A 13,415-nucleotide genomic window follows, 5' to 3' on the forward strand; every position below is an offset into this window, starting at 1 on the left:
TAAATTAAGATGTAACATCTTTATTTATTATTTTCATCCATCCTCAAAATATCTTTTTATTATATTTTTAAATATAGTTTTACTGATTATTATACACCCTTACATGTGATTTCTTGCACCTTTTTCTTCTCAATGGTGTAAAGGGTGGCCAATGGAGAAGGGTTTTATTAATAATTAATTATTTATTTGATCTCTTGGATTAATTTCTTAGGCTCTGTTTGCCAAAATGTGCGTTTTGGAAGAAGTGATAATTAAAAAATGGAAAAAGGTGATGGTTGAGTCATGAGTGTCTGCGTAGAAGACAACTATGCCCATGATAAAAGGGTAGTTTTCACATCCTAAGTTAGATCATACTTCAGAATAAACGCATCAGTTTGCAATATGTTCAAGATCTTAATATACTACTATGCATACAAAACAACCGATCATTTTCATTCAAATACTCATTTTCAATCAACAAATACTCTATTTAAGTAAGATATTTATACCAGACACTTTTAGCATAAAAAACATTGATATGATTGAGGAGGTCTCTAGTTGATATTACATTCAAATAACACATTGCACATAATTACAGTCAACAAATTAATTTTTTTCGAAATATTTTACTTAAATCATCCACATGTGCAAATTGACTGTTTATTGACTTTATAATTACACCTATGAACTTCAGTCTTAATCTTTAATTTGGGAGATAAAATTTGTGCAATCTTTTTTTTTCCCCTTAAATATGTGTTGGACAGTTTGTATAGGGTGCAAGTCAAGTTGCTTTACTTTAGGGGAACGATAATAAAACAAACCTACCTGTTGGACTAAAAATAGTTATATATGTGCGTGTATATATCTATAGAGTGAGAATATGAATATCTAATAAAGAATTGAAAATTGCTATTCTAATGCTTCACCATTTCGTCTTAAAGTTCGTGTTCTTCCATCGTAAGAAGTTATTTAGGAACGGAGAATATGTTCTACAGAAATAAAATGCCCAAGATTATTGAAGGGGATAATTAAATAATTTGAAAAGTATATTTTAACCATCAAGATAAATTTTGTTACTCACCAACATTTGATTGCAAACGAGTAGCTAATTAATTTTTGTAAAGTTCTTCGAGATGCCTTTTAATTTGTCACCAGATATTTTGATACTTTTATTTTAAAAAAAATTCAAAATGTGAAAACAAGAACAGAAACCGTAACGAACCCAAGTTCTTTTATACCTTTTGCTTTTCCTTGTGACAATTTAGGCAAAAAAATAAAAATAAAAAAATTCCATTGATCGTTGGCTTTTGCCTTTTGGGATTGCATGGGCAACCAAGGGAAGTCAAAGAAGGGATTCACTCAACAGACAACAGCCGTTGGATCAAAACAATGCTATGATGCAATGGTTGACTTTTGACCAATACCGTAGGCCGTGTTCGCACTGTATCCTTGCTCTAGTGGGCTGTGGACGGCAGCAACGCGAGTAGCTAGCAGACAAGATCATAGGATCTGCATGTTTTTATTGCACTGCCTGCAAATATGGATCATGCAAATCCTCTCTCTCTCTCTCTCTCTCTCTCACACACACACACACACTTTTGACCAATACCGTAGGCCGTGTCCCCGCACCGTATAAATGTTAACTACTGGAAATCACAAGGGCCCTCTTGTTCAAGACTTTAGGTTTAGGTGTTAATATAGCACAATTATACCTATAATGCATTAATCTTGAATGGGTTTGCAATAACTTTATTGCAGTCTTGCCTTTTTTACTACTCCCTCCGTCCCACTCCAATAGACTCATTTTCCTTTTTGGGATGTCCCACTTCAATAGGCTCATTTTCTTTTTTGGATAAAAAAGTTGTACTTAAATGGTGTGGATCACACCACTTTACTACCACTTTCCTACTAAAAAGTAAATTTTCTTAATTTCTGTGCCCAAAAGAAGTGAGCCTATTGAAGTGGGATGGAGGGAGTACAAAACTAAAAGGGTTTGTTTGATATGACACAATTATATCTATAATCCATTAATCTTGAACGGGTTTGTAATAAAGTTGCAGTCTTGATTAAGTAAAGTGGGCATGTTCTTGGATTACTGTGCTAAACTATAGTAATTTCTAATAAGGAATTTTTGTCATTTTTTAATACCTATATAGGAGTATTATTATATTGTCTTGGAGAAAGAGGTGAAAGTCAGCACGCTTTTGCTTGTTGGATCAGACAACGTTACATAGTTGGTTGCGTGCATTTTGTTCTATTTCCATTTCCAGTTTTAGAGCTACTTTGAGTGAAGAGAATCTCTCTAGTTGCATTTCTCTTGTCTCCTCCTCTTTCTCATGTTTGTGAAAGGATTTCAAGAGAGAGAGAAAAATGGTGATGTGAGATGATTCATGATTGACAGAAAAGAAAAAAACAGCCCCACTATGCTCAATCTGAGCACGCTCAAAAGTGTACCCATATAAAAGCAAAATTGTATTGCATCTCTTTCCGCTTGAGGGGCCTTTCATTTCATTTCCACAATTTATTTTTATTTTTCTTTCCAAAAAGCTTCGTTCTTGTGTTGGGCTTTGGGCAAAAGTCCGCAACCAGAATTCTCCAACTGCTCTTCCTTTCGTGCTTTCTTCGAAAAAGATAGGTTGTGGCTTCGTCCCCATTTTTTTACATCTATCAAAATGTGGGCTCTCATTAGTTTAAGCTTAGGATAATCCCTTTTCTCCAATCCCTTTAAAGCTTTGATCTTTTTGCGCTGCTGTTGTGATCTTGTTTGCATAGTTTCTCACATAGCCATACACGCACATCTCTCTCTCTCTCTCATGGAGAATTATTCAAGAAAAGATGAAGGGTGTCCTCAGCTGCTGGATTTAATTCCAAAAGACAGAGAAACATGGGTTACAAAAAGGGCGGAAGAAAGAAGAAGCCATGGAATATCAGAGGAGAAAAAGCTTGAGCTAAGGCTTGGTCCGCCGGGAGGAGAATGGGCCATCAAAGAAAGCAACAGCACTGCTTCTAGAGAGAGACTTCTCTCTCTAGGCCACTTCCCCACAAGCCCTTGTGCTCAAAATCCAGTCTTGCAACCTCCATCTCCATGGCAGCACCACCACCTCCATTCTTCATATCTCCATCTTCAACCTGGGCAGGGACAGATTGCTGTCAGCAAGGAATCCTCAAAGCCCTGTAGCAATAGAGCTGCAGCAGTAGAGCATAGTGCAGCAGCAGAAAAGAAGGCATTTTCAGCAGCAAATACAGCTGTGCACAACAGCAGCGGCACTGCTCAGAAAAGGTGCCTCTCACCTTTGTCTCTCTCTTCCCTTTTGCCTATTTCCACTGTTGTTTTTCCCTTTTGTGACAGAGTATATTCACTTTTCTTCCCTGCATTTATTTGTTCATGTATCTTGTGGTCCATGCATTTGGCAATTTTGTTTTTCCCTTGTTCATTTATTGTGATTTCCCTTTCTGTGCAAGAATCAAACCCTTGCCATTCATTCTTGGCGATAGCAATATCTCACGATTCTTGTAATTTAATGATGTGATTGTGTTAGCAATCTTGCTTATTTTAGGGATTAGGGTTTAATATAGCTGGTTGATTAACTCTATCCTTTTGTGAATTGTGGCTCTCAAAACATAGAACTGCACCTGCTTCAGTTGTGGGATGGCCTCCAATTCGTTCATTCAGAAAAAATATTGCAAGCGGCAGTTCTTCCAAACAAGCATCAGACTCACCAGAAGCTGCTGCTTCTCCAAGCAAGGTTTTGACCCCGAAATCGGGCGAAAACTGCTCAAGAACTCCCTTTGTGAAGATCAACATGGATGGTATTCCCATTGGGAGGAAAGTTGATCTCAAAGCATACAACACTTATGAAAAGCTCTCATTTGCTGTTGATGAGCTCTTCAGGGGCCTTCTTGCAGGTTGCTCTCTTATGGATAGAATTCGCCAAACTTAACTCGAGTGATGCTCGTATTAATAATGAATAATAACTGATTCTTGTGTCCTTGTTTGTTTAATTATATGGATTTGCAGCACAGAAGAAATCTTGCGGTGTTGGGATCAAAGACGAGGGCGATGGAGTGGAGAAAATCGGAGGTTTGTTGGACGGGAGTGGGGAATATACCCTCGTGTATGAGGATCATGAAGGCGACAGGATGCTTGTTGGGGATGTTCCTTGGCAGTAAGCATCTTTGCATCCATGGATAATATCCCCTTAAATTTTGTTGATTGTGTTTATTCCAGTTTATATTCGGCTTGATATAACTGAGTTTTATATGGCATGAGAGGACTGCATACTTGCTATATAGTAATGTTTTTCATTTGGCTTTTATGTAAGCTTAAATTCTCTGCTTTGGCTTGATTTTTTTTGTGTCTGCATTCAGACAAATGTTTTGTCTGAATCTTTTTGGTAATATTTTTTAACGTCAATCTCATTTCAATGGATATGAAATATGAATGCCACCCCTCTCTTGAAAATAGAGATCTTGAGATTGCATTTCAAAATGAATATTTGTGGTTATATTCCAAATGTTGGCTTCGATATTTTTGAATGTTTATGTTATTCTTAGCATGTTCGTCTCAACGGTGAAGAGGCTTCGCGTGCTGAAAAGCTCAGAACTGCCTACATTGTCTCGTAAGCTCTCTACTTACATTTCTATTGATATCGAACTCCTCCCTCGGCATGAAAAAGAAAATAGAAAGTGAGATATCACGGCTTGGTTTTAATGTAGGTGGACGCAAACAGGGGAAGCTCTCCATAAACGTCTGAGTGTAGCAACTGTGGCTGTGAATGGGGCTTTTTTGTGTTTAGTGTCGACTTTTCAAGCAATGGTATTCGTTGTTATTGTGTTTTTTATGGATTCTAATGTATATTTTGAAGACCATATATAACTGAATCTTCTTTTAAGTTGTTGAAACATTTGGCCTTTTCTGGGTTTCGTAGTGAAAAGGTGAAACTCTAAGCCTGCATGTAAAGAATTTGCACCTTTTGTTTTGCTGCTTTGGACTTCTATAGGGATATATTATCGGAGGTTTTTATATGTAATTTTCTGCTGAATGTTTGAATGTTGATATCAAATTTCGAAGAGGTTTTTATATGTTGTAATTTTCTGCTGAATCTTTGCTTGCAAAAGTTTGGATGGATGAAATTCGAACAACTCTCTTGTAAAGGAAATTCTACGATTAGAAAAACACAGAAGACCCCTTGCGCTGGGAACAACTCTCTTGTAAAGGAAATTCTACAATTAGAAAAACACAGAAGACCCCTTGCGCTGGGAATGTATTGATACCTTTTGGGTGGAAATATTTTTCTTCAAATATAGAGTACTAATAAAAGGAAAATACAATTGTGTGCATGTATTGATCTAATGATTCTGAGTTTGAATTCACCGTGGTGCAGTCATCAAATTTCATTGTTTGCTTAACTAATTTATCAAAAAAAAGAAAAAGGAAAATACAATGATTTAGCATGAATGTATGATTGTCATAATTTTTACCAAGAAAATTACATTACTCAATTTCAATAAAATCGTATTTGTGTCGATTTTAATCTAGAAGTGACTTCCGACATCGAAGAGCAGAATTTAACAGACCATTAAATATTCTTCATCCTCAGTAACAACTAAGTATGAAAAAGTAGAAGAAAAAGAAATCATCTCTGATTTTAAGTATTGTGCTTTAGACTTCAAACCATCTTCGCTCTTTATTTGTAGTTCGTAAAACCACAAATGCTCAACATACCATTAACGAATCAACCAAAATGTAAGACCATATTTGAAGTTTAAATGATGCGACCATATACATCCGAAAATTAAATTTATTTTTGATGTTATAACAATGTCAAAGATAATATCACTATTTTGTCTAGAAAGTAAAATTATCAACAAAGAAAATTAATTGAAAATCAAAGACACACGATGAGTAAAATAATATATAGAAGATGAAGAAACATGTGTTTAGATGTTAGCGAAGTGCAGAAGGTTGATTACAAGGAAACATAAGCGAAATCCTCATCGACTTACCCTCATCAAAAATCCCCTAGAATATACAAAACACATCAAACTCTCTCATTAACGGTATGATAATATAGCACAACCTTCAACAACCATGCAAATACAAATCTTCGCATAGTTAACGAAGTCAGTATATGATCAAATCTCTTTCTGCAGGAGAACGGCATTACTGTCGCACCACGGAACCCTCTATTCCGAAAGCTATACATACAGAATTTTTAAAAAAACCTAGGGGGTTTTCCTTAGATTGACGCTACTCGAGTTTCCTTTCAAGATTTCACCAATAGCTTTGCCTGGAAAAATAAGAAACATATGAAAGCCAGCAATGAATACAGCACTTACCCGAGCTGCTGGCTTTCAGTCATGTGACACTCATCCAGGTACCTATCTTGTTCATTCGGGTGGAGAAGTGAGATTCCCCATCTTCTTTGCATTCTCAGGCAGTTGAAGTGAGACTCAGCCTGTTGCTGCATTAATAGACAAAAGTAACCAAGCCAAAGCAGCATAAAGACAGTATTGTATAGTGGTAATCAGAAAGTAGGTGTACTTTTCAAATTTTGATAAACATGCCTCATGACGTTCTTCTCGACAGCTTCTGACCCAACTCCCTCTCCAGATTTGAGAACCATTGCAAGCGCCCCGTTAGGCTTCACGAAAACAAAGCAACCAAGATCATCAATTCTGTTATACAAATAAATGACAAAATAATAATAACAAAACATACTAATTCAACGGTCAGGCAAGAATTCCACAAAAGTGGTACATGGTAAATAGTGCATGTGTGGAAGAAATGTAATGAATGTTAACAACTTACTAATACTAGTCATGAATGGCATAACTTCAGCACACAAATAATTGAATGAAAAAAGAAAAACAATACAAACACAGTGTTTGGTAAAATTAATGGGCACATCATAAATCACATCAAATACTAGTACAGAACAGCATAGCTCATGCATATCAAAATGAATGGACAAAGAAACTTATATCCAAAACCTCTAACTTCTCTCGTAGTCCATCCCCAAGAACAGAAGCACCATTCTCACATCCATTATCCATAAGCAGCTGTGCGTTAGCCTCGCTTGATCTATCCAGTGAAGATCCTTCATTATCAATCTCCGTATCATTACTGCTGCTCAAGCGTTGAGCAGTGCCAGCAGTTGAGATGCAACTAGCATCAGAAAGTTCAGTACAATGCATCACCCGGTTTGACTGCATCTGCATCGGGTTTGGATTTATCACTTTATCACATTCATCAACCTGCAAGTCATTTCCATTAGATCTGGTGTGCACGTCCTCCGAGATGACGGGGACTGCTTCTTTGGCCATTTCATTGATAAGCAGGGATTCTACAATCACTGATGCCTTCTCTTTTGTTGTTATGAACACCGGAGAACAACTGCCTCTCAATGAATCTCTCGAACAAATAAACTCTGGTGAGACTGAAACCTGCCGCTGAGGACTAATGGAGGGTCTTTTCTCAGGACTTCCCTCCAATTCTGACCCATCACAGCCCTTCTTTCGTTTTGGGATCCTCTCAGCAGTGTCTGGCCTGCAGCCCTCACTACCTTCACTAGAATTCTTATCGACTTGTTGCTGATTCAGTGATCTCGTATGCCGCCTTCTTTTGTAGCCCTCTGGAAATACATAAGAAGGAATTTGCTTTCTACGAACATGAGAAACGTATATATCCATCCCAGGCTTCCAGTACAAGTAAGAGTTTATTTGATGTCTAAATTCATCAACAGTCTGACGAATATCAAACTGTTGGCCTTCTTGAATAACCTCTCCTTGCTTCCTTTGCAGGCCCATGAAAAAGGCACAATGAGCACACTGCTTTGAGGAATCAACATAATCATGTGGGTAAGGATGACACTGTAACTTCCCAGTCGTATCCCGCTCTATCTGCATGTGTCCAATAGAAACCACAAATAGGAGAAGAATAACCTTATGAAACTTATGAAATGGCCCCAGGATTCATGTAAAAATACATCAGAAATAACCACAGCGTTAAAATTTGTAGGAAACCAAAACAAGAAAGACATTACCATCAATGTTAGCTGTCTCAGACGGGATTCAACCCAACCTCTCCAAGAACGCAAGTCATCAAGATCAGAAGCAATTATGTCGACCTGTAGATAATTTTTATAGCTCTCAAAGAATAAATACGGTTCAAATAAAGCATTCCACTGCATCTTATTCAGCTCAATATCCTGTAGATGCAAATCAAAGACAATAGATTACAAGGCAGAAGTTGTAATAGACAAAAATTACACTGCAAAGCGACGACAGCAAAAAGTTGAACAATATCCTACCTCACAGATCTTTTTGGCAAACTGGAACTGTTCCGCCATAACCCGAAGAGTACTGGATGAAACATTGTAGCTGGAGTTCATGCATGGGTAAGCAGGGGTTATGATTGGCATGAGATGATTTCGATCCCAAGGATTCTTACGAGGATCCCACACAGAAAATCCAAGTTCATTATCCTCAATTTCACAAAGCATCACAGGATTTGGCCAGCGCCACAATGTATAGACTCTGAAGAAACGAGAAACTAGCATACTAGGATTTGCTTCTGGATAAAACTGGCATAACCGAGCAACAAGAATAGCCCAGTTCACACCACCAAGAAACCCCATCACCTGAAATGAAATGAAATGGCAAGGGATACATTGCATAAATAAACAGATATACAAACTCTTTCATAGAGATTGTACACTAGGTATTCAAAACAAAAAAACAAAAAAAAAAAAACTTACATTTGAATAAACACCACGTCTCTTAGCCCAGAACTTTAGGCATTGCAGAGTAATCCGGAAGTTCTGAGAATGTGTGATAATAAGATATGAGAATAAGCAACAGATAGTGAACGGAAAAACATAAAAAGTAAGAGGCAACAGGTAGACCACATGCATGTTTATTAATATAGGTACCTCAACATTTGGAACAAGTTTGAGGATTTGATCGGCTACTCGGCATCCATTAAGACTACGAACAGTTGGTTCGTCTATGTCATACAACACAGAGATGTTTGAGATGTCCAAATCCTGCATACATTAGTATTAAACTAACATCACGAAGTAAAAATTATAAAATAAGAGTATATTCACTAAAAAGTTGGGGACAGTTGTATTATAAGCAATGTTTTAAAAAACAAAAAAAAGCAGCTTCAAAGCGGTTCGGCAGAATCCCGTTCCCCATGCGCTGTTTACCCCCTCCACCCTGAACGTGCCTCCGCCTCGCTGAGGCGGTCCGTGGCGGCGCCTCTCACCGCGAGGCGTGCGCCTTTACATTTAGTCAAATTTATGAGTTTTCTAACCTAATTGAGTATGTATGGGCTGCGAAAATTCATGGGCTTCATGAAATTTAGCCCTAATTTAGGAGTAATTAGTATTTTAATTAGAGAAAAAAGTTATAAAAATTAAAAAAACCTAGGATTCTCTACGCTCACGCACGCACCCACCCAAGCTCTGCATCTCCTCCTCTCCTGTCCTCTCCTCTCCATCTCTTGGCCTCGCCCTTCTCCATCTCCGTTGAGGAGCAGACAGCCGGCAGCAGCAGAACAAAGCATATAGCAGCAGTTAAGATTTTGAAGATTTATTAGTAGTTAAGAGAGCAGAACAAAGACTTTCGACTTTAATAGCAGAACTTATTAGTAGTTAAGTTAGCAGAACAAAGCTGATAGCAGCAGTTAAGATTTTCGACTTTAATTTAAGAGTTTAAAAACTTATTAGTAGTTAAGAACTTATGTGTTTTGGAATAATTGTTATGCTTTTATGTGTTTTATATATTAGGTATAATTTATGTGTGTTTATGAATTCCGTTTTTTTTTTCGCCTCACCCCGTTTCGAAACTTACGCCTCGTGAGGTGGACGAAAAATGTTTCGCCTCACAAAACGTACTTTAAAACATTGATTGTAAGCATGCAATGCAACATTAGCTGAATGCAGAATTCTTTGGCTCATTTTGCAATTCATCTTACGGTAGCAAATATGACACGATAAAAGAAAATCAGAATAAATAAACTGACACAGTAAGCATTGGTTGCTTAAGAGAGAAAAATTAGTTAAGTTTTTCTCTATTTTCGGGAACAATAGCATAGGCACCCACATAAGAATGACATCAACAAAACTTTTCAAACTGAATCATGCTTGTCCAACTGATCTAATAAGCCTGTTATGGGACACTAGAAAGCAAAAGAATCACATGTACAACTCCTGTAGTATCAGCAAAAGCATGCACGAGCAAGAAATTTAATAACAACTATTTTAAAGCTGAAAACTTTAAAAACTCACATCTGGAACGACCAAGAGTGAAATACTTGCGTACAGAAGATCAATTGATATTCCATCAAGCTTGAATTTCATAACAGGGACATGAGCATCAGGTACTGGATGAAGTTCAGAAACTTCTTCCATCTCAGCTAAAATGTTGTGAAGTACAAAAAAGAAGTCTTCCTGTAAACAAAATATTCTAATGAGCACATACAAGAACATAGAGACCAGCTCCGGAATAGGAAAATCTTCACACTGTACCTCCCGGTTAACATAGGATGGTCCAATACACAAAGTATCAATGTCCGCACCAGGTCCATGTACCTGATTAAAGAAACCACAATTTAGAAGATAAACTAGATGCAACAAGATTTGCATCAAACAACAAGAAGCAAAAGATCTATTTGAAAACTAGTTGACGATTTAAATGAGATAAAGCACTAACAAAATTTACACTAGAGAACATCTAGAATTCCAAAATGCTAATACAAGCATATAAAAATCAATAAACCATAGCAATACCCAGTACGCATCAGATACACGGCCAGCATAATTTTGATAAAGATCTTACTCTTCTGCTAATCCCAAGTTGGTCTTTATGATTTATGAATATGCAAGCCTTTAATATTGCAAGTTGCAACAAAGTTATTATAAACTCCCAAACCAATTTCAGAAGTTACAATCTCTAAAATGCCCTTCAGAGGATACATAAAAAGTGCAATCTTCCTGAACATACTACATACTACAGCTTCAACTGAAAAAATAAAATTAAATAAAATGCAGCAAATGATGAAAACATCCAATCATGTATATAAGCTCCTTACACCGAGTCTATAAGAACCAAAGGTAAAAATAACAGCATTGGCATCTTCCACCATTTGATCAGTGTAACCCCTCAACCGAGTAAGCTCTTTAACCCAATCTTTCACAATCTACAATAGAGAATTAAAAATACAATAAGGTGACATTGGAATAAAGAACACTACTGAATGTACATAAATTTATGTGCTATCTAAAAAGTAAAACTAGTATTCAATAACACAAAAATTGTATTAGGTAGAAGGAAACATATAAATTATCATAAGAATCTGTGTCAACTCGCTCAAAAACTAGAGAATTAAAGTAATGACCTATTCAAGAGCCGATAGTTCATCTGGAAACTTTAATTTGCATCCGCATGTTGATAGTAACCAACTATATGAAAATTTCACCCTTACCCGATTTGATATATTTTCCTACTATGACCAATTTAATTGTCCACTATTGCTCCAAAACGGAAAAGAAGGATTGGGTATTCGCTAGCTTCACTTCTAAGTTTTTTACTGGAGCAAAAAAACTTATATTTTGACAATGAACTGGACACATGTACCTCTCTACTACTGCCCATTGGCAAAGCCGAAACCCTTTACCGATATGTATAGTTAGTCCACTTTAGATGGTAAGCAGTCTTCTAGCCAGTGGTTCAGGCACAGAAATGGCCGCTAAAGTTTGCAAGGCTAATATCATAGCCCTAAACCATGAGAGCCAATTTGCACCACAAGTTGCAACAGTATTCAAGTTTTCTAAGGTCTACAATAAATAAACTAGTGCACCAACTCTACTAGCTTCAAAACACAAATCAAAAGCTATAGGCCCAGAGGAAAATATTCATAAAGCAGTCAGATTATCACTGAAACATCTACCTCTAGATCGCAACTATTTCTGTAACAACCAGAATTACCACACAAGTACAGTCAATATTACAACCATCCTTGCATACATTTCAGAGATTTAAACAGACTACTACACCGCAAAGTCCTTTCAACTATCATTACTATGATTAGAAACATTACTACAATACACACATGCCAGTACGGCACAGCTTGCTCTTGAGAAAAATTCTGATACCACATAGTTCAATGGAAAATAATCCAGTGCACATTAAATTTAATTGAAGCCTAGATTAATACTAGCATTTATTTACATCAGTACCTGCTTAAGTCGTGCGAGAACCGCTTCCCTTTTGGCAGATTCTTCTGCACTCTCATAAAGTTCCGACTCTACCAAAAACTAAAATCAAACAGAAACAAAGCCCCATCTCATGAGAATCAAACAAAACTATCAGCAACCACGGTAAAGTTTAAGTCAGATAGCAAGTACAGAATGCAACAAACCTTCTCCAACTCCCTGTTCCTCTGAATATCCGCATCAATGGGCCCAGCTAGCGACAAGGGCTTTGCCACTCCCCACTGCTTCGGCAGCTGCTTGTTCTCTGCCGGCGGAGGCGACAGAGAAGGCGATGAGTTCAAACTATCCGATCCAACCATATCTCTGTCCCAAAATCTCTTAGAACCCTACACCTAATCCTAATCTCAAACCAAAATGAAGCAACACCCGCAACCAAAACCCTAACCGCCGATCCAAAGCCTTAAACCCAATATCGGTAAAAACCCAAAAAAACACCAGGAACTTTGCCTCGTATAACCAGTGTCTTCAATCCAAACTCAGATCGCAGTATTCCGAATGCTCCTCGGACCGAAATTCAGACCCAAAATTCCATAAACGATCAATACCAAAACCGAACAAAAATCCCTAGCAATCCAAGCAAAATTTCCGAAAATTGAGAAAATCAAAGTGATAGATCTATTAAATAAGGCCTGGAGCTCTCATATTCCGACGCGGAGAGGGAAATATCGGGCCGACTTGGGCTCTCGAAGAGCGAGTTGAAGGGGGTAATGGGCTCCGCCGGTTGAAGTAACAGCGGCGATTTGAGTTGGAAAATCCGAATTAATATTGGGCAAAGATATTTGTTTTTTTTTTTTTCTTTATTTTTGGGGGGGCGCACCGATTTTATTTTCCTCGCTAGGCTGTTCCTTTTTCGATTAGATTTTTAATTACTAGTATAAGTTCTAGAATAAGGGCATAAACGGAATTCGCTGTGTCGGAGTGGGTAGTGGCCACGTGGGAATCTATGCGGTTGAAGGCTAATTTGGGGAATTTAGTATCCCGTTAGGGTGTGGATTCAGAATTGGAGTGCGTGCTCAACTAAAATCGGACTTTGATTTGGACGTCTATTTCAATATTTAACAAATATATATATATGGTTGGGTTCCGATGGATCCCTATGCTTATAATAGATCCGTAGATCCAAATCTAGACCACACATTTATGACATGTGGCGCA

General features: G+C 37.4%; 2 protein-coding genes across 7 annotated transcripts; one reads left to right on the top strand and one right to left on the bottom strand.

Moving 5' to 3' along the window:
- Nucleotides 1–1,975: 1,975 nt before the first annotated feature.
- LOC130992515 (auxin-responsive protein IAA18-like) lies at nt 1,976–5,061 on the top strand. 2 transcript variants are annotated; one of them, XM_057917171.1, is made up of 5 exons: nt 1,976–3,259; nt 3,605–3,885; nt 3,998–4,145; nt 4,534–4,598; nt 4,696–5,061. In XM_057917171.1, exons 1-5 carry the CDS (start codon nt 2,793–2,795, stop codon nt 4,731–4,733), a joined length of 999 nt encoding a protein of 332 aa, XP_057773154.1. In that variant the 5' UTR covers nt 1,976–2,792; the 3' UTR covers nt 4,734–5,061. The 2 variants fall into 2 exon arrangements, with proteins under 2 accessions (XP_057773154.1, XP_057773153.1); XM_057917170.1 differs by having other exon boundaries at nt 4,534–5,061.
- Nucleotides 5,062–5,881: 820 nt separating this feature from the next.
- Nucleotides 5,882–13,123, bottom strand: LOC130992516 (nuclear poly(A) polymerase 4-like). 5 transcript variants are annotated; one of them, XM_057917175.1, is made up of 12 exons: nt 12,407–13,123; nt 12,225–12,302; nt 11,078–11,185; nt 10,515–10,577; nt 10,275–10,436; nt 8,913–9,026; nt 8,739–8,801; nt 8,292–8,621; nt 8,025–8,189; nt 6,973–7,881; nt 6,547–6,623; nt 5,882–6,443 (listed from the first exon to the last, which is right to left on the bottom strand). In XM_057917175.1, exons 1-12 carry the CDS (start codon nt 12,557–12,559, stop codon nt 6,413–6,415), a joined length of 2,253 nt encoding a protein of 750 aa, XP_057773158.1. In that variant the 5' UTR covers nt 12,560–13,123; the 3' UTR covers nt 5,882–6,412. The 5 variants fall into 5 exon arrangements, with proteins under 5 accessions (XP_057773158.1, XP_057773159.1, XP_057773157.1 ...); XM_057917176.1 differs by having other exon boundaries at nt 5,882–6,437; nt 12,407–13,112; XM_057917174.1 differs by having other exon boundaries at nt 6,524–6,623; nt 12,407–13,112.
- Nucleotides 13,124–13,415: the final 292 nt, after the last annotated feature.

Source organism: Salvia miltiorrhiza, chromosome 7 (assembly GCF_028751815.1).
Source record: "Salvia miltiorrhiza cultivar Shanhuang (shh) chromosome 7, IMPLAD_Smil_shh, whole genome shotgun sequence".
In the NCBI taxonomy this organism is placed as follows: domain Eukaryota; kingdom Viridiplantae; phylum Streptophyta; class Magnoliopsida; order Lamiales; family Lamiaceae; genus Salvia; species Salvia miltiorrhiza.